Source organism: Eschrichtius robustus, chromosome 1, assembly GCF_028021215.1.
Source record: "Eschrichtius robustus isolate mEscRob2 chromosome 1, mEscRob2.pri, whole genome shotgun sequence".
NCBI classification, from domain to species: domain Eukaryota; kingdom Metazoa; phylum Chordata; class Mammalia; order Artiodactyla; family Eschrichtiidae; genus Eschrichtius; species Eschrichtius robustus.
The window spans coordinates 176,949,710-176,971,199 of NC_090824.1; the positions used below are offsets into that span (position 1 = coordinate 176,949,710).

Below are 21,490 nucleotides of genomic sequence, written 5' to 3' on the forward strand. Positions count from 1 at the left end.
TTCTAATAACACTTCATTTTTCTGCCTTTACCAGAAGAAGAAGAAGAGCAGGTGCCCACCGATGGGGGCACATCAGCAGAAGCCATGCAGGTTCCCTTGGAAGAAGATGATGAACTGGAAGAGGAGGAAATTATCAATGATGAGAACTTCTTGGGTAAGAGACCGCTGGACAGTCCAGAAGCTGAAGAAATGCCCACGATGAAGCGGCCACGCCTGCTAAGCACTAAAGGGGACGCCCTGGACGTGGTGTTACTGGAGGCTCGAGAGCCACTCAGCTCAATAAACCCACAGAAGATCCCACCAATGCTGTCCCCCGTCCACGTCCAGGACAGCACGGACCTAGCTCCTCCGTCACCAGAGCCGCCAATGTTAGCTCCAGTGGCAAAATCACAGCTGCCAACCGCAAAACCGTTGGAAGCAAGGTCGTTTACACCTAAAACAAAGACTAAAACCAGTTCTCCAGGGCAGAAGACTAAATCACCCAAAATGACTCCGTCACCAGCAATGGTCGGAAGTCCTATTCGGTCTCCAAAAACCATATCCAAAGAAAAGAAGTCTCCCGGACGTTCGAAGAGCCCCAAAAGCCCCAAGAGTCCCAAGGTCATCACTCACATTCCCCAAGTACCCATCAGACCCGACACCCCTAACAGGACTCCTTCAGCTACAATAAGTGAAAAAATTAGCAAAGAGACCATTCAGGTGAAACAAATACAAACAGCCCCCGATGCTGGGAAACTGAACCATGAGAATCAGCCGAAAAAGGCCGTCGTGACTGATAAGACCATCGACGACTCTATTGATGCCGTGATTGCACGGGCTTGTGCTGAACGGGAGCCAGACCCTTTCGAGTTTTCTTCTGGATCCGAGTCAGAAGGAGACATTTTTACCAGTCCTAAGAGGATTTCAGGTTCAGAATGTACTACCCCAAAAGCTTCCACTTCCTCCAGCAACTTCCCCAAGTCCGGGTCCACCCCTCTCCCTCTTTCAGGCGGAACTTCAAGTTCTGACAATTCCTGGACGATGGACGCATCCATTGACGAGGTGGTCCGGAAAGCCAAGATGGGGACCCCTCCCAGCGTACCCCCCAGCTTCCCTTACATCTCCTCCCCTTCAGTCTCTCCTCCCACCCCTGAGCCGCTGCACAAGGTATATGAGGAGAAACCCAAAGTGCCGGCCTCCACAGACGTCAAAAAGAAGCTGAAAAAGGAAATGAAGACGAAGATGAAAAAGAAAGAGAAGCAGAGAGACAAGGAGAGGGACAGGGACAAAAGCAAGGAGAGAAGCAAAGAGAAGGAGAAAGGGAAGGAGACCAGCAGGGAAGCCAAGTATCCCTGGAAGGACTTTCTCAAAGACGGAGAGGCAGATCCCTACAAGTTTAAGATAAAAGAGTTTGAAGATGTGGATCCAAAAGCAAGATTGAAAGATGGAATGGTGAGAAAGGAAAAGGAGAAGCACAAAGACAAGAAGAAAGATAGAGAAAAAGGCAAAAAGGATAAAGAGAAGCGGGACAAAGAGAAAGCGAAAGAGAAAGGCCGAGAAGAGAAGCTGAAGGCTGCCCCAGCCCCCCTGGTCCTGCCCCCCAAGGACATGGCGCTGCCCCTGTTCAGCCCCGCGGCGGCCGTGAGGATCCCAGCCATGCTGCCCTCCTTGACACCCATGCTTCCCGAGAAGCTGTTCGAAGAGAAAGAGAAGCCCAAGGAGAAAGAAAGGAAAAAGGACAAAAAGGAGAAGAAGAAAAAGAAAGAGAGAGAGAAGGAGAAGGAGAAGAAGGAGAAGGAGAGGGAGAAGGAGAAGCGAGAGAGAGAGAAGAGGGAGAAAGAGAAGGAGAAACACAAGCATGAGAAAGTAAGCACTTTATCCTTGGGGGCCCTGTCTGATCCAAGTTCTGTTGAAAGTGCAGGTGAACAAAGCCAGCAATTGTCTGTCTTTTTCGGATGTAAATCACCCACAGCTTAACTGGAAACACGTTTGTAATGCGTTTACAAAATTTAATTTTAATTCTCAAACCCATAAACTTGCCATCAACCCCCCAATACACTGGAAAACGTTAAAACTTCATAGGCCAAGAGCAGTCTAATCACAGACCATCAACTCTCTGTTAACCACACTAATCTCTGGCAGTTTGAAAAGATCTGTAATCTTCAACTGTGAATAATATTTTTGTAATTATCAAGTCTGCAGCATACTAATTTGTACCCAAATATTAGATACCCGGAAAAGGCAGCACCCAGTTTTCTAAGAGCAGGTAAAACCATGGCGCTGTCCTAAGAGGACCGCAAGGCCCCTGGAGTCCTTGCTCACTGACTCAGTTTTGTTTGGTGAGCCATTTTTGCAAGTATTTAAGGTTATGCCTGTCTTCTACTTTCTGTAGCATCTCTTATCCTTCTATTTTCTGCTTTATTTTTTTTTTTTTACAGGATTTTTTAAAATTAATTAATTTATTTATTTATTTTATTTGTGCCTGCACGCGGGCTTTCTCTAGTTGCTGCAAGCGGGGGCTACTCTTCGTTGCAGTGCGCGGGCTTCTCATTGCAGTGGCTTCTCTTGTTGCGGAGCACGGGGTCTAGGCATGCGGGCTTCAGTAGCTGTGGAACGCGGGCTCAGGAGTTGTGGCTCGCAGGCTCTAGAGCGCAGGCTCAGTAGTTGTGGCGCACAGGCTTAGTTGCTCCGCGGCATGTGGGATCTTCCCAGACCAAGGATCGAACCCGTGTCCCCGGTGGGTAGAAGCTAATTCTAAGTGTTTTCCCATGTAAGTAAATCCGGCTTCCATAGAATATAGCCAAAGAAACTGATGTGCATCATGCACTTTGTAGCAGCCAAGACTTCGATCCTTTGGGCACAAGATGCGACCTCTGCTTTTATAGCTTTGCTCTCTGTCCACAGTTCTTTGGGTTATAGTGGTTGACTTGTTGATGGAGAAATTTCTTTTAAACTTTCTTAAAAAGTGTCTAAGTGTCTGGTGCCATACGTACAGATCCTCAGGTAGCCTTTCCCTGCCCTCTGGAAGCATTCCTCTTTGAGGGTGGCTACAAAATCATACCTAGTAATTTTTTCCACATGATAAAATATGCTGTATTTGACCTACAGCAGCTCCATTATCCATACTTTTGCAATGTTTTCCATTTCAGACTTAACTGGGAAGATTAGTTTAGCTGACGAGCTAACTACCCTCTCACATTTTTCTGCCTAACTTTTTTCTTTCTCTGTCCCCCTTGGCTATTATTCTAAAATATAAGGCAGTAGAATGGAAATTCTGATATTAATAACTGAACATCAGCAAGTTAACAAGACACAGAAATCCAACTCTCTTTTCCATTTTTGAAATCACTTTATCATTGTGTTATTTTTCCGTGGTACCTGGAAGATTTTAAAGCACTTCCACGTACCTTAGTTTCTCCCCCGACACACCCGTGACACAGGTCCAGCAGGTATTATTATCAACCTTTATGGATGAGAAACAGCCTGAGTGACTTGTCCAAGATCAAGCTCACACAACCAGCAAGAGCCAGGTCATTTACACACAGACTTACTTCCCGTTTTGAAATGTTTATGGCTGGTGATCCTGCCCGGCAGCGATTAGCCGCTTACCCATCGGGTACCTAATAACTTGCCAAATGAGCCCTCAGCACATCAGAGTACTGTTGCTTTCATCACCATCTCACCTCTGGAAAGTCAGTAGAGGTGTTTCAGAGGCCACTGTGAGCTTCAGTAAAGCCCATCAGGTTAGCTGGTAGCAGCGGCCCATGCTTTTTCTCAGCACCTACCTGACTTTGGGAAGGACATGTCTCTCAGACCATCTTGGCTAGAGGCAAAGGGTCAGTTATGAGTCACACAGATTTCACCTAACAGAGGAATACAAGTCCTTGTATCAGTTTTGATGGTTATGGATCAGTTTTTAAAGATAAAAACTTAACAAAAGTCAGCCATCAGGGCTTTAAAAATAATAAACATTATTGCCTCTGGAGTTAAACCTGAGTTCCCATCCTGACTTTTTCAGCCCTGTGAACTTGGGCAAGTGGCTTAGGTGAGGATTAAATGAGATAACATCTGAGACCTGCTTAGTACCATTTCCGGCACATAAGTAAATGCTGAATAAGTGGAGAAGGCGGTGATGGTGATGGCGAGTGTTACTATTCCATTTTGAATCAACCACTAAAACACAGAAACCTGAATAGAGGCGGCTGCTTCATTGGACCCTGGTGACTGACCTGTGTGTGACAGGGTGAGTCGGCTGTGGTTCCAGTGTTGAAAAATTATGTCTGCTTCCTGGGCATTCTTTTAAATTTTAGCCCTTTGCACAGCTAGGAAAGGGTAAATCTAGTGTAACCCGTGGGATGCCATTGACAAGGAGTAGAAATTGAGATATTAACTTAAACATTAGGACTTCTCTTTTTTCAACCCCACTTAATCCCCCTAAGTATCAAGCCATATGAGTAAATGAAAATAGACCTGAAATTGGGTTGCCTATGATCTAAGAATTTTCTTACGTACGCACAGAAGACAACAAGAGTAAATCAAAACAAGGCGTACATAAGCTGCCCCAAGGAAAAGTCCGCAGTCAGAAGGCCGAGGGCCGTAGTTTCCTTCCTCCTGCTCCTCCTCACCAGCTCACAGAAGCAACGGTCATGGACATTGACCTGGATCAGCAAGCAAGGGCATTGTTTTTTTGTTGTTGTTGTTTTTTAATTTACTTTATTTTTGGCTGTGTTGGGTCTTCGTTTCTGTGCGAGGGCTTTCTCTAGTTCCGGCAAGCGGGGGCCACTCTTCATCGCGGTGCGCGGGCCTTTCAGTATCGCGGCCTCTCTTGTTGCGGAGCACAGGCTCCAGACGCGCAGGCTCAGTAATTGTGGCTCACGGGCCTAGTTGCTCCACGGCATGTGGGATCTTCCCAGATCAGGGCTCGAACCCGTGTCCCCTGCATTGGCAGGCAGATTCTCAACCACTGCGCCACCAGGGAAGCCCCATTGTTTTTTAATTAAAAGAAAAACCTCCCCATATTTACTTTACCTGCCTATAAAGTTTTTACCAGTCATACCCACTTTTATCAATACAAGAACCAATAAAGATCCCACTAATTAAACGGGAATCTGCATGGTAGATAGAAGGAGCCTTGGACTTTGGAATCAGGCAGATCTGAGGCAGGTGTTTTAGTTCCTTAATCCGTAGGCATTTCATCTTTATTTTTCATTTTATTTTATTTTATCTTTTTGGCCGCACCGTGCGGCATGCGCGATGTGCCCCGACCAGGGATCGAACCCGCACCCCCTGCAGAGGCAGCATGGAGTCTTAACCACTGGACCGCCAAGGAATTTCCCGGCCTTTCGTCTTTAAAGTGGGATATGATAATAACACTTTTTAAAAAACTGCAGACAGTAATAGTTAACATTTATTGAGTATTTACTGTATGCTAAACACCATATACAAGTTTAGTTCCTTATCACAACTCTATCAGGTAGATAACTGTAATTATTGTCACTTTAAGATAAGAATCTGAGGCTTAGAGAGATGAATAAACTTGCCCAGGATCACACACCCAATAAGTGGTTGAGCGGGAACCGCATTTTCAACCCAGGCCATCAGCTGCTATAACTAATGTTCTTAACCACACTCCTTTCCTACAGTTAAATTAAAAATGGATTAAGTGAAATAATTTATGGCACCGGGTTCAGTGATGCACCCTCAGAAGGAAAAATCGTTTTTCTAGTAGTGGTAATAATCCAGAGTATGGCGATTTATGCACAGTCTTCTAATTCCCCTTTATGGGCAGTAATATGCATCAGTCAGGGTTAGGAGTCTGGTCTTTCATCTGTTTCAAGTAGAACCCAAGTAAATTTTTATGGAAAACATACGAAGAGCAACGTGTTAAACGGTCACAAACTTGACCATAATAGCTTTAGCTGTGATAAACCTAATAGAAAATTTCAGAGCAGTTTAAATTTTTATTATAATTTTGTGTTTGTGTTTGTGTCAGTGTATGTATTACATGACTTTATTTCAAACCATGGCTCTTTTTACTTGTGGTATTTTCAGTAAAAATATAAATAAGAAAATGTCTCGTTTATGTTAGTGGAATTGAAGGTTCATATAACCTTGTATAGAAGACAAGCCAAAATCCATCTGTCGAACTTGGAAATATGTCTTTGTGCTCTTATTGGAGTATGAGCTGAGAAGACCTGGTAGAGTTTCACCCCAAAATGATGACATCACAGACTGTAGATAAAAAGGCCCAATACTGGGCCTTGAAGAGCCTGGGCTTTGGCAGTCAGACTGACCTGGTTTTTGGTCTCAGCTCTGCCACTTCTTAGTTACTCACCAGGCTCTCCTAACCTCTGACCCTCTGCTTCCTTCCCTCTCTCCCTCCTCCCATTCGACACCGGGAAGAGACCGCATCATTATAAAGTATGCTTTCCCTGTGTTTAAAAACAATAGTTTTATACGTGCTCTAAGAATATTTTGGCTTAAAAGGCTTTCTCTTCTGCCTTCTCATAGGAAACACTGAGTGAAGACTAGTTTGTGTCATTTAAGATACATGGACTCGGACAATCCAGTTTCTTTACAATAACCAATAATGCTGATAATCAACCCAGAGATAATTGGGATCTGTTTATAATGGAAAGCTCATACTTCTATAATGGAGCGCCCCACCCCACCCCCGTTTTTCTCCTGTTGGCTGATGAATTGTTTTATTTGAGCTAACATTGGCGATTGAGTGAACTAACCCAGATGGTAAATGACATCAGCGCACACTTGGTATTTAATGAGTGAGTACGCTTGGTCCTTGCCAGGCCTGGCCGACAGCTCTGAGGCGGGGAGACCGTTGCTCCTGTTCCTCAGTTGAGAAAACCGCGCAGGGAGGTACGGTGACTTGTGGACAAGCTGTGACATGACCCAGGCCTGTCTGCTTAAAGCCCGTGGGCTTCTCAGGCCCACGATGGAAGCTGGTGAGGGGGATGAGAATGGCTCACAGTCTAGAGTAAAGGGCCATCGTGATTTTTAGAAAACTTTAGTCCCTGATCAGCCCATAGTGAGCTCCCGTTCAGCTGCCATGTTTTAAAGGACAGGCAGTGGCGGTCCTCAAAGCTTGAATGATTTCAGTCATCAGAGCAATTAAAATGTCTCATGTGTCTCCAGTCTACCCCCAAATCCCTTAGCATCTGCCCCGAAATAATCTTTTATTGAACTTAAACAGTTTGTTTTTTAGAGAATGAGAAGTGGTCTTCCCGGTTTGTGCCTTTGACAGAAGGTCTCCATCGTCTTTCCTTTCTATGTAAAGTACTGTTGACTCGTTTCCAGCCTTTTCTCATCAGCTTTCATGATTAACTAGTGAAATGAAGGGTTTTCAGTAAATAAAATAACCCCAGTAAGAAGGGGGAAATATTCCCTCCTGTTTCTTATAACTATTTGTTCCAAGGGGAAGCCAGTAACTTAATGTTTAAGTGAGTATGTTTGAATTTATCGAAGTTTCCTGAAGTCCATCCCCGAGGCTTCAGAGGAATGAACTGAACACTCACTGAAAGCCCGAGTCCTGTTTCATTGTCCTCGCGGGATCCCACTTGTTTTGCTTCACCACAACCGTAGATCTTCTGTCTGTTGAATATTTTAAACAGTCTATCAGTGTTAGACTATGTTTCTGAATGGAAATAATGTACAGACCTTCATCGTTAAGAAAGACAACAGGATGGTTACCATTTGTCATAGTTCAGCATCTAAAATATTCGGTTTTTAAATTCAGCTTTTCACCAGTAGTATTTCTGGGTGTTTTTCTGACATATTGGCATAGGTAGACATCTGAACTAGTGCTGGCTGAACTTGCTGCCACCCTACCTAGCACACATACATAGGTTTTTTTTGTTTGTTTTTTTTTAATGAAAGAAGTTTAACATTTAAAAAAATAGAAAGTAAAACTTGGCCAGATTATATTATATTGACAAAGCTGCCCATTACCTTTGCAGAAAGTCCCTGTCAGAAGATAAACTTTAAAGCTGGAATGCATGAAAGAGTTCCAAGATAGAATTTAAATTTAAACTGATTCCTTATAGATAAGCTTTTTAAAAATCCACCTCTTTGCTTCAAGTCAGGATTTAAAAAATAAATTTCCCCTTTAAATCTCTTGAGCGATTTTCATTTTTTGCAAGGCCGCACTGCTGGTGTCCCGGAAAAATGGAGAGTTAGAGCTTTATCAGTTGGTGCCCTGAGGTATGTGGCAAAGAAGCTAAATCCTTGAAGATTAGCAAAAAAAATGCAGCACATGGCAATAAGGGGCTTATATGACTACTAGTATTAGTTCAGGTGAAAGAAGTATTGCTTATACATAAAACTGGACAAATCCACTGACAATGTATTTTTAGTTAGCTACAAAGGAGTCTTATATTACTGGACTTTGCCTCTTTGGTGAATTGGGAAGCTTAGTAATCCACTGTAAATGCTGTTCTGCGTGCCCCAATTCTCAGCATCGCTCTGAAGTACTGTTCTTTTATTTTAACCCTTACAAGCTCGTGTTTCCCCCAGATTTTCGTTTCATGCCATTAAAAGATGGCGGTAAGTAATTGAAGTCATTGTCATCTAGTTTGTTGATTGCTGGGATGGACACATGAGAAATTATTTCATGATTGTAGGAAACATCCCTGTGTTTTTATTTGGGTGGGCATTCAGATAAAGTTAACAAACAAAAGTCTGGTGAGAAATTTTTATTTAGAAACTGTACTTTCTGTATCTACATTGTTAGCATCCTTATTAGTCTTTTTCCGTGCTTGCTTGAATTTTATCTTTAAGTTAAATCTGCTTTAACTTCTTTAAGAATGAAATTTAACTATTAAATTTAACTATTAAGTATTTAACTATTTTTAGGTAGGGTTGCAATATGTCCTGGTTTGCCTGGGACAGTCCAGTTTACACCTGTTACATGGTGTAAATAACAGAGAGAAAAAAATATATTTTACAGTGTACCCTAGACATCTCACAAGTATATGTCATTCATCATAAAAGACATTGACAAAGCAACGAAATAGCTCCATGCGAGACACCAGCATTACCAGAAAAAAGGACTCAGAAATGTCTGGCAAAGAGTCACGAGTAGTATGGTAGAACAGGATGAATTTGGTGCCAGGAGAACTGGATTTCAGTCATTTACTTACTAACTTTGTAACTGGCCAAACCACTTAATCTTTCTGAGCCCTTAGTACATGTGAGTAATAATAGCTTCCACACCTACCTTATAGAGTGGTGAAGATCAAATTGGATTATGTATATGGGACACACTTTGTGAAGTGCTATACAGGTAAGTCATAGTTATTGTGTAGTGTGGTAATAGCAGTGGACCAAAATACAATGTGAAGCATAATAATAGTGAAGAAGATTTTTTGAAAGGTAGGGCAAACAGCTTTATTTTTTAATAAAGCTTAAGAAAGTGTTATTTAAGTGCTTCAATAATAGTATTGTGGGTTGAAGGAACATGGAATATTACTCCCAATACTCAGGTCAATTAGGAGTGTGTGACCCTAAAATTTTTTAGAATTGAAGAAATATAGGAACTTTATATAATTTTTTATTCTCTGAATAAAAAGAATTGTATTCAGTCCTAGTGTTGCTATTTTTGTGACCTTAAACCAGAAAAGGAAAAAGAAACAGGAAAGAAAGGAAAAATGGTTGCTTCATGTATGATCAGTTTCTCTGTAAAATGGAAACCATACCCCAACCGGTTTGTTAAAGAACCTAAATGAGAACATCTGGAAAATAACCAAACACAGTGCCTGGCAAACATTAAGTGTTTTATAAATGTTTGTTTTGTATATATTTGTTTACTTTCCCACAGATAACAGAATGGTGAGAAAAATATAGAAGTCTTAGTAGTTTACAAAATAGACTAGACCACTGATTTTCAGATTTGTTTAGATATGGAACCCTGTGTTCAAAAACAAAGACGAGAGGAGAGGACTTTGCTAGGGACAGGGAAGGAGTGTGATGAAGACCTCAGTGAAGAAACAGACGGGGCATTTGGAAAGATTGTCTAGAAGGAGTGGTTTAGTGGTGTGGTTGGGCCAGAAAGTAGAGTGGAGTTGGGTGAGGAATGAAGGAGAAATGGAGAAATGCAGACGATGAAGTGAAGACTAGAAAGTGTGAGAGGTTGTCAGCGAGAGGTTGAAGGGGAGGTAAGTTTTTTAAAGGATAGAGTTGAGCGCATTTGAAAGCTAGATGAAAATAATGAGTGGAACTGAGAAGCTGAAGATGCTACAAATAAGGAGGAAGTCTTTCGAAGACTGGAGGAGATGGACTCTAGTGTAATTGTGAGCGCAGAGAAGTTTGTAGGGAATTGAAGGAATTCTGCTTAGTAGCCTCAGTATTTTTTCCTGTGGGGTTTGAAGGGCAAAAGAGGAAGGAAATCATGGGATGGGTCTTAAAAGCTGTAAATAATCGCTTCCGATTAATTTTTAAAATATATCTTAAGCACTTATGTGTCAGACCCTACGATAGGATCTGGGAAATAGCAACAAACAGAACAGGCATGGCCTCTGCTCTTAACTAGTTTAACTGGGAATCCAAATAAGCAGATAGTATTAAAGGCACAGATGAAATTGGAGTTTTGATGGCAGAAGTCTGTACAGTTTTAAATATTTTCTTTGGAATTACTCAGTGCCCTAGAGAATGATTTTAGATTGGTCCTGGATGAATGGTGAAATGACCAAGAGGCAAGGGAGTTGAGGGTGCTTGCAGGATAAGTGGTTCATTCAACAGACATTGGTTGAGTACCTCCTGCCTACCATGCACTGTTCAAGAGAATGATCGAAGTCATAGATCTTGATGTGACGGGATTAAAAAAAAAAAAAAACTCAAGAAGGGGACAGGTAAAAACATGAAAAAAATGATAGATTTGATCAATGTGCAATATATTGATTGTATGATATACTATACTGAGCACTGCGTTATAAATTCCTTCCCCTTTAGAACCACTGCACTGTTCTGTTACGATTTAACTCTTGAGCTTGAAATATATAAGTCAGTGGTTTGCACTAGTTGTCACAGTGACTAGCAGTGTCCTACTGGCATGTAGTTGTACCCGAGCCAGGGATGTTAAACATCTGGCCGTGCCTGGGACCACCAAGGAACCGTCCCACCAAAAATGCCGGAATACTCTGATGTAGATAATAACTTGAACTGCACATCTCTTGTTCATTTTGTTCATTCAAAATGTCAATTGTTCTATATAGGATCTTCAAGCCAGAAATTGTGGAGAATCCCTTTAACACCATACTTAATTTGTGTATTCCCTTTCTGATTATTAGCTCAGATATTTGTGAGATCTTCAACTTATTCAGCAGTTATTGCCTTCACCATAAATCCTTTCTAAATAAATATGCTTTGTCTCGTACAATATTTTAGATCATTTTTCTACTAGCCAAAAAATGGAAGAGTTCAGTGTTGTAGTTACACTTCGTGTGTCGGTTTTCTTTTATGACGTTGTAAACATAAGATGAGTTCAATGTTTTTCAAGACCCATAAATAGATGCATTTTATCTTGTAGTGAAGCTATCACTGCATTTTTTTCTGTTTTTGTTAAGTCTGGCAGTTACTTAAACGTTCCACTGAATGACCCAGGTAACAGTTTCTGTTTAAAAATTCTAACAATAAAATCCAAGAAATTAGTCAAAACTAAGAAAATACAGAAATAACTCCCATATTTACTAAAGTGTTTAAAGTTTATGGAATTTCCCATGTTGCCTGGTGGCCTTCAGTTGGGGAGCGAAAACAAAATAGCCCAGTTTATCTTTACATCTAGCATTTTAGACACATTTGAAACTTAAAGGCTTATCAAGTTTGTGGAGATGAGGAAGTAGGAGAAAAGGGAGGAGGTACTTTTGTTGAAAAAAATGTATTTGACTCTAACGTAATATCTTCAACAGATAAAAGTGGAGCCAGTGGTCCCAGCCCCAAGCCCCGTGATCCCCAGATTGACTCTCAGAGTTGGAGCTGGCCAAGACAAAATGTAAGTACAGACATTTCCAGTTAGGGTGCAATAGATGGAACTTAACCTTCACTGCTCCTTCCTAGTGGATTTGATTCTATAGACCTTTTCCCAGTGTGAATATGTAGTAGGGTCAAGCTGTATTTTGAGAAGTCTTCATTTTCAAAATTTTATTGGTTTCTTCCTCAGAGTTAATGCTTATTGCTTTATTCAACATATAGGATCCTTTGTTTTTTGGGGTTTTTTTTTCTGGCACTTTTTCTCTTTTATAAAGACTAGCACAGGACATTGTTTCTGCATAGTTTGTAAGGCTCTGGTTATCTGAAAAATAAGAAACTATGTATTGAATGGACTGACTACCATGTTACACCCAGGTGGATGTAATGTTAAACCTTTTCAAGTGTGTGTTCTCTGTCACCAGGACAAAGAATGAAGATTCTCTTCTTGCTCAGATGGCACATGGTTTTATTCTGTGCATACAAAACAAGGATACTGCCAAAGGCTTGGTGAAACAGTATATAGTAGTAACAACTGAAGTCTGAATTGTCTGCTCTTTTTTTTTTTTTTTTTTAAGAGAGAACTGGAAATGTAAACCCCATGTTTGCTGTTTATTTTCTTAATTTTCACGGAATCATCACATCCACCCACCCTGCTTCAAAGTAAATTAGTTGGCTATGTTTCTTTTATTCATTTTGAGGGTATGAGTTAAGGTCTACAGTGCTATTATATGATCCTAATAGGATAATGAAGCATTGATTTTTTTTTTTGTAAATCATGTTGAAAATCATTCTTCTAAAAATCATATTATACATCATTTAAATGAATTTTACAAGCTCAAAGTACAAGTTTACAACCTTATTTTTTACCAGTAAGCCTGAAAATGGATTAGTTTACCTTGCAAACAATCAAATATTATGTAGAAAATAGGCTTACAAGGCATTTAACTTTCATTCAATTTTTAGCCATAAAAATGAAAGTAGTAGCCATGAACTTATTTATTTAGTAAGTAGAGTAGACAACAGGAAATTTGCTTTGCATTCTCATGGTTCGTTCCATCTTAAAGTTTGTGTGTAGCGTGTATTTTATGCAGCCACTGCTTCTGTTAGTTCTAAGTGTAATACAACGAAAAATCCCAGCATCATTCTCATGAATGGTGGTGTAGGGCAAACGTGGCCTTCTAGGAGAGTGTATATTCTTCTGAAAGAAGAAAATCCGAATAGTTTGTGCTTTTCTTACCTAAATTATCTGTGTAATTTCCACGTTACTCGTTTTGGTTGTGCCAGTAGAGACCTAGACAGTAGGTGGTAGTATTGCTGACAAGCTTAGAAAACGTAACAAAAATACTGTAGATGGAGCTCTTTCTAAACCAAATATTGGTGCTGGTGCCCTCTATCTTACCTACAAAAATTTTAGTAACATCCTTCTCCCTCAACCATCAGAGGACAGAGGGCTAGTTAACAAAGAGACCCAACCAAAATAACTGTACCTACCATCTCCTTGGAAATCCTGTACTTGGGTTCACTACTCTGAAGGAAGATGTTCTTATTTATCATTGGACAACACTTTTCTCCTACCCGTTCATATTTATTCCATTTTTCTCATAACTCACCATTACTTCATCTTTCCTTTCACACAGAAGTTTGGCTTGCTTATTCCTTTAGAGAAATAAGGTTTGTAAAAAGGCACTGATAATAATATTCATCTCATCTACCCTTAAGCGTCTTTCAGTTATTCTGTTGAGTAATTTCTTTTCCTCTCGATAAATCACTCATATACCTAAGATATTGGAAGATGTGAGGAATAGATCCTATGACTCTGGAACAAAATGTTCAGTATTACGGAAATTATAGTACCCAGACATTCTAGACAAATTGTCCTTGAAAGTATAACTTTGTGTAACATGTAAACTTTCTGACATTTAGGTAAATAACTCCCATATCATATGAATAATTAATCACTTGACCAAAGTCAGACACAAGGAAATACTTATAATGAACAAAGGAATAACTTAAGTGAAATATATTACATTTTAAACTTAAAAAGAGAGAGAAGAAGAGGCCCAAGTCACATAGCAATAGGATTTTATATAAAATATAAGTTAATGAGTAAGGGTTTTTTTTTTTTAACTTATTTGTTTTCTGTTTTTTTGTTTTAAATCTAAATCAGGGGTCAGCAAACTATGGCCATGGCCAGTCCATCCCACTCTCTGTTTTTTATGACTCACAAGCCAAGAATGGTTGAAAAAAAATTAAAAGAAGGATAAGATTTTATGAACATGAAAATTATATGAAATTAAAAGTAATCTTTTATTGTCATAGCATAAGGATACATGACTTATTCCTTGGCAGTAATAATGGAAAAGAGATGGTAGATTCATATAAATGTGCCTTTACTTAGTTTGTATACAGCCAGGGGGTGTAATGATGCTCTTTTGAAGTGGAATTAATGAGCAGACTAGCATTCAAATGGGGGAGTTTGAATAGTCTAGGAGGAGGGGTTGTTTACTGCTAAAGAACAGGCAGAGAATAGAGTCTTTTGAAACTACAGGAAAAAGAAAAAGCTTTACAGGGTTCAAATTATACACTCTCTTTGGAAGATCTTTAAGACAATATTTAGTTTCTAAATCTTATAAAGAAATTATGCCTTTGACCCGTGATCCAGGAAGGTACTTTGAGGTTAGATTATTTCCTCTATTCTCTATTATTGTCCCTTGAAGCCAGACAGAGGGCCCTTGTTCTCCCCTTAATTTAACGTGCCTGGAAACTGGATTCTAAAGGGTCTGTGGTCAGTCCAGTGCCTCCTTCTGATAGTGTTAAAATTCAGGGTGACTTTACAAGGACCTCAAATTCCTGTAATAGGTCTCCCAGTAATGGGGACCCAGAGTTCCTGTTAGTCTGTATTGAAGATGAAACTAAAATACTAACCCTGAAGTTACAGTCTCAACATCCATAGTTTGTGGGGGTGATACGAATGGGGAGAAACAACACATTCAAATAAATCATTAAGTAACTGAGTCTGGCCCAACAGTCAAGTTTTGCCTTGATGCCGAGAAAGCAGGTAGGTTTCAGCTTGCCCAGGAGCAGCACCTGGAGCCATATTGATCAGGATTTTGAAGGTCCCGCTGGACTTGGTGACAGAGAGTACAGTGCGTGTGATGTCCGCTATGGGATGGGCAAGTGGCAGCACAGTCGCCATGTCATTCGTTATCCCAGTCTTACCATCCCTTTATTTTGAGCAAGTGTAGGGAAATTGGGCTAACTTTCGGCATTCGTTCATTTATTCATTTCTATGAAGGATATAAATAGAGCAGAGTAACGTGAGGAAGGGAGTACCTTAGGGGTGGGACTGTTTAGATAGGATTGTTGGGAAAGACATGGCAGAACATTAAATGTGTGGTTATATTTATAAAGCTCAAAATTCTGTTAAAGGAGCTTCTCATTAAAAAAGATAACTTTAGGTATTGGTAAAGTATTAAGAAAAAAGGTCAAGGTTTGTAAAGATTTGGGGGTGAATAATGGTGGTGCTTAGGGGGTTAAGCGTTCTTTCCCCCTCAACATTTCTCAAATGTATCTTGAATGCTGTCGTCTCCCTGGTACTGGGGAGGCAGCTCTGTCCTTTTCTCCGTCTGTTCCTTGGCTCTTCCGAGGGCCGAGTGGCTCTCCCACCAGGGAGCTTTGGTCTGGTCGGTAGGGTTACTGTACTGGAGAAGTTGGGAGCTGGTCCTGCTCTCAGGACATTGCTGCCCGTATTCAATGAGCTCACCAGGGAGGGGGTAATGAATTGGGCCCCGCCAAAAATCCAGTAAGGCTCAGTTATTGTTCCAGTTAGATACTGTATTTGATCAAGTGACACAGAATCATTTATGATACCTTTCATGAAAACAATATCATTATCATTAATAATCCTAAATTTTCTTTTGGCTGAGAGGTCACAATAAGTATTCTCTTTCACAAGTTTAATCCTTTTCCCAAAATATGCAAATTATGCTGAGATATTTTTCAGTGACCACTTTACTGCTGGAAATTACAGTTTTCTTTCTGCTAACATTTCATCACCACAGCTATGAGTATTATAATACTCATGGTATTATGTATTTCTTATAATTCAGGAAATTCTTTCATTAATCAGACCTCTCTTAGCAGAGGTGCTGAAAATTGGACGCTTTTTTTTTTCATGCAAGTAATTCAGTTTTTTTATTGCAGTTTATAGAGTTTAGTTTATGGCTGGGAGGAGGCTTCTTAATACTTGTAATTTCTAAATTATTTATATATGCTATAAAAATGAGAGCTAAAACTTTGCTCATTAATCTTGAAAAATAATGTTCAACCTTTAAAAATGTAAACTATGTACAGATATTTGTTGTCTTTTTTTTTTTTTTCTTTAATATATTTTCTTTATTTATTTTTGGCCGTGTTGGGTCTTCGTTGTTGCGCACAGGCTTTCTGTAGTTGCGGAGCTGTGGCTTCTCTTGTTGCAGAGCACGGGCTCTAGGCGCGCGGGCTCAGTAGCTGTGGCTCGCGGGCTCTAGAGCTCAGGCTCAGTAGTTGTGGTGCACGGGCTTAGTTGCTCGCGGCATGTGGGATCTTCCCAGACCAGGGATGGAACCCGTGTCCCCTGCTTTGGCAGGCGGATTCTTAACCACTGCGCCACCAGGGAAGCCCTGTTGTCTTTTTTGTGGTCCAAACTTTTCTGATTAACTATTTTTGATAGGACAGCCAGAAATAGAGGATGACCATGGGCAATTACAAAAATAACCATTTAAAATATTTTTAAAGAAAGTAAGCGTTTTATATTTTTATGTAGCCAGATTTCACTGAAAGACATATAATAGGTGAAACGTGTATAGTGGTGTTTTAGTGACAAGTTCTTTAGAAAAATAATAGCAAATGATTTTTATCTCACTTTCTACATTTTTTCCTACACTTAAAATGTCATTTATTCATATGTAGACTTTTTTCCAGTCTAAAATTTAAGGGTGACTTAAAGAGAGAACATAAAGATACTAGAAAATACTAGGAAACCGAGGCCAAGGAGAGGAAAAAGAAGCAAATGACTGCACATCAAATATGATTATGGCTTGCTAGCAATAAGTGCAGAGTGAAATGCAGTTTTAAAAAGGAAGGTACCTCCTAGTTTCTCAGGAGAGACAAAGTTTTTGAAGACACTAAATTTGAAATTTTATTTCCATAAGGAACCAGATGGCAAGAACACCTTTTTTTTATTTGACTGTTTCTTACACCAACCCCTGATCCAAGGATGTAACATAGACACACACTCAGTGAAGGTGCCTCTGTAAGGAGTCTTCCTTTCCCTAGTTGAAACATTCACTTTCTCTTTGTATTAGTCAGGACTGTTGGTTGCAAGTAGGAGAAACCCTAATCAAACTAGCTCAAAGAAACTGGCTTTAGGCAAAGTGGTAACAAGGGTTCAAAAACTGTCATTAAGACTCTGTTCACTTTCTTTTTCTCCGTCTAACCTCTGTGTGGTGGCAAAGATGGTGCAAGTTGCTCTTGGCTGGTGTGGTTCTTAGTGCTCACAGGCTGAACTGCCCGCCCCACCTTTCACAGCATCTGCTGTGGGTTCCCATCCAGGAACCAGCCCCAGTGGGAGGGGGGAGAGCCCTGTTAGAAGGGGAAATGTTAGGTTCCAGAAGGAAAGAAGGACTCTCCTACCAGAATAAGGGATGAGGGGCAGGCAAAAACAATTGATATGTTTTTATTTTATTTAGGGAAAGGCAATCAGATTCATATTTTTATAAAAGTATACTGAGGAGGCAGAGCAGGGAAGCTTATTGGTTAAAAAAAAAAGATCCTTTAGAAATAAAGTTTAAGAACATTTCAGACCATCATCCAGTCAGATTTGGAAGGCCTTTTTGTTCTTCTATTTTTAATTTGTTTCCCTTCCGATAAAACTGTCTGCTTTGATTTTAAAAAAAAAAAAAAAGAGAGAGAGAGATTGAAAAGTGTTGATAGTTTTCTATGTTTTGCCCTGGTTAACTTGCCACTGATAATGAAACATTTCATAGGTTATTTTGCCTATATTAGAAGCTAACTAACAAGAACAGTGACCCACCCCCCCCCCCAAAAAAAAATAAGAATAAAAATCTTGAGTGACTGTATTTAAAATTTATGGCAAATGACTTATTTTTAATGCTAGTGAAAGATGGTAACATTACAAATGAAACTTCCTAGCAGCTGAACAATGAGAACACAAATTGTGGGTGGTATACATTATTCTTGCTACCTTTTATACTTATAAATTCAGCAGACCCAAACCCATATATCTCAGTTATAATTCCAAGAGGAAGCAGGTGGTTAAAATTTTTCTTACTCGGGTCTTCAGCCCTTTTCTGATTTTTCCAGACTAGGATATCTTAACCTCCGTATATCACTCTCTCATTTTTACTGAGCTAAAGTTATGATGGAATCCCCAAGTTTAATTTCTTCCTCTGGCACATGATAGTTTGTTGAGTAACACCAAAGATGCAGTGTATTCAAGAGAAGAAAATAGTATGCTGTCAGAAAAACTGGCTTTAGGTTTTGGGAAATGTTTTTACTACCCAGTAAAACAACTGGAAAGATTATAATCAAAGCATTTCCTTCTTACTTGTAAACAATTACAGCAGTCCTTACACGGATGCCACATTACAAGACTGGGGAAAATTTACTGGATTCCATTCTAATGCAATTAGAGCTAATTTTGTTCTTTAAATGAATAAAAGGTCAGCTAGTAAATCTAGCTTATCTTGAGTCCAGACTTCAATAAATTGTTTTATTTAATTTGTTGTAAAAGATCTTATCCTTAATGGGTCTAGGTCTTATTAGTTCACTTAGGTTTTAAAATATTTATGACCACCTTTTTAGATATGATTTGAATGATAGTTGGAAAGTTTCTCCCTGCAGTGTTATCAAGGCCCAAGATCACTAATTGAGTGAATATAGGAAGGTACTTAAGATTTGTTATCTAGACAAAGCTGATGCGGACTTCCAGAATTTAAATGTTCTTCAACCTGTGACAGGCAGAGGTAATTTAGCTATATCATGGTAACCTTTTGGATACTATCTGACTATAATTTCCCCTAAAGATCAAACTACCCACACTTCTAGTGTTTAAAGAGAATGTATACCTACTGATGAGAACACTCTTACTATTACTGACAGCAACGTAGAAAATGTAAATTCTTTGCATTCTGTTGTTCCCTGTCTTTTTAGGGGCTATAACATTAAAATACTTACATAGAGACTTTAGAGGCGTAGTGTGATGCTTCTTCCTTCCTGTTCCCACTCCAGCCTTCGTAGCTCGTGAGATGGAAATTTGTGTCACTGCCCGACCTCTGTGATTTAGAACAGGGGTCCCCAACCCCCAGGCCGCGGACCGGTACCAGGCCATGGCCTGTTAGGAAATGGGCCGCACAGCAGGAGGTGAGCGGCAGGCGAGCGAGTGAAGCTCCATCTGCCGCCCCCCGTCGCTTGAACCAACCCCCCCACCTGCCCCCCACCCCCCGGTCTGTGGAAAAATTGTCTTCCACGAAACCAGTCCCTGGTGCCAAAAAGGTTGGGAACCGCTCATTTAGAATATTGCAGCCTTTTTTAAATGTGGCTGCCGTAGTCTCGACACATGGGTTGGGTTGAGGGACACGTCACCGTGGGGACTGACTAGACGCGTTACCCCGTTTGGATTTACTCTTCTGGGTTCCAGAACTGCATCTGTCCTCACGGCTTGTCCTCCAGGGTCCAGCAAGGAGCCCAGCATCCCTCCTGATCTTCAGGACCAGCTCCTTCTCCCATCTCCGCCTTTCCTGACCCTGCCCTCCCCCCCTCCCCCCCGAAGTTCTTTCCCTTCGTTATCTCTTCTCCTCTGTATCTGTCTCTCCTTCCTCTGGTATCTTCCCTTCAGCCTTGGGGTCTACCATCCTAAACCTTCCCACCTTCACCAGCCTCCCCCTCTAGATGAGGGAGAGGCCATGTAACTTCCTCTTCTCATTCTCGCTTCTCAAAGCATATTCCTTGTATGTACTTTCTTCCAATTTTTTTTTTCCAGTTTTATTCCTAAACTCCCTACGCTCTGGTTTCTGCCCTGGAAACTTTTCTGAAGCTTCTCATTAAGATGATTAAATGCGTCCCAAGGCGGTGCTGCAGGCCTGTGACTTCATCCTTCCTGCTTTTCAGATACAGTTGTTCCCACCAAGCCCTTTATGAAACTCTATTCCTTGTTTTTCTTGGTACTACGTGCATCTGATTCTCTTTCTCCATCGTTGCTTCTATCTTTCTTTGATCACTTTTCCTTTCTCTTCTTGCCCTTGGCCTACTACTCTGTTCTTTCTCCCTAAAGTTTCTTTTTCACTCTTTCCAAAATTAGGTGATGATGATTCCCAAATCTTTACTTCCAGCTCAGATTTCTCCCCAAAATGCAGACTAGTCTGCCCAGTTACCTGCTAGAAAGTCTGGAAAGACCAGAGGCACCTCAAACATGGCCTTTCCAAATTGAATACACCATTATTTCCCCAACCTTGTACTCCTTATGCTTTTTATTTGTTGATGATGAGATCAGAGCCTCCATTTTCAAGCTGTCTTAGTTTCTAGAGTAACTTGAAATTAGACAAACACACTCTGACTGGGAGAATTGGGAGATTTTATTTATGTCATATCGCCAGACGGGACATCTGAAAATTAAGACGTGAATGTCTCCCAGCTCCAAAAGTGTTGTTTTGAACGAAACTTAAGGACAGAGAAAGACCCTTTCCTGTGAGGTCTCCTTTGAATGTCACTTGAACTCTTGTACCTCCCAGTCACCACCTTCAAATTTGGGTCTTTCCTCCTTGTCTAGACACAAGTAGTCATCAGCACCAGAGGAGGAAAGATGTTGATGCCTATTCACAGGCCTCTGGAACTGCCCCCCACCCTCCAAGCAAAGATGCCTTCGGCTCGGAAACACAAATGCCCTTAGCTACCGGAGCTATTTTGCCTCCTTGAGAGAATAACAGATTTTTCAGTTTTCCACTTTTCAAATCAAGTACCCAGCACCGATCACCCTACACCCATCTGAGCTCTAAGCTCTACCCTCTAACTGTAAAAGCTCCAGCATCACAGAAACCCAAGGCAGGGGGATGCCTCCCTCCCTTACTCCCAACCCCTCACCCACCCGACAACCAACCAGTCCCCAGCCCCTCCCCGCCTGACCGACAATATTTGTCAATTCCTTACCCTCTTCTCCTTTCCTGCTGCCTCTCAGAACTGTTCTCCAAACTTAGTCCCTCCAGAGCAGTCTGTCTAGAACGCTTATGCTTTATATGTTGTGGCGCTTCCAAACTGCTTGCGGTTTCCCATGCAGAACAGGATGCTTTGCATCTTTATTCCTTTTCTCAGGTTGTCCCATCTGCCTCAAATGCCTCCACCCCCCTGCCTCTTCATCGGAGTCACTCGTATTCATCTTTTAAAACTGTCACTTGTCATTAGGGAAAGTGATCACAGCCCACCTTCCCACCCCTACCCCAGGCTAGCCATCCTTCTGCCAAGTGCCCAGAATACACTG

At 40.8% G+C, this 21,490-nt stretch overlaps 1 protein-coding gene across 1 annotated transcript in view; it reads left to right on the forward strand.

Annotated features, from left to right (window-relative positions):
- Nucleotides 1–21,490, forward strand: part of TAF3 (TATA-box binding protein associated factor 3) — a 151,286-nt gene that overhangs the window by 112,123 nt on the left and 17,673 nt on the right. Inside the window, exons 3-4 of the mRNA XM_068560048.1 lie at nucleotides 35–1,845; nucleotides 11,898–11,980. Coding sequence (XP_068416149.1) covers nucleotides 35–1,845; nucleotides 11,898–11,980 — 1,894 coding nt within the window. The remainder of the gene's footprint in view (nucleotides 1–34; nucleotides 1,846–11,897; nucleotides 11,981–21,490) is intronic.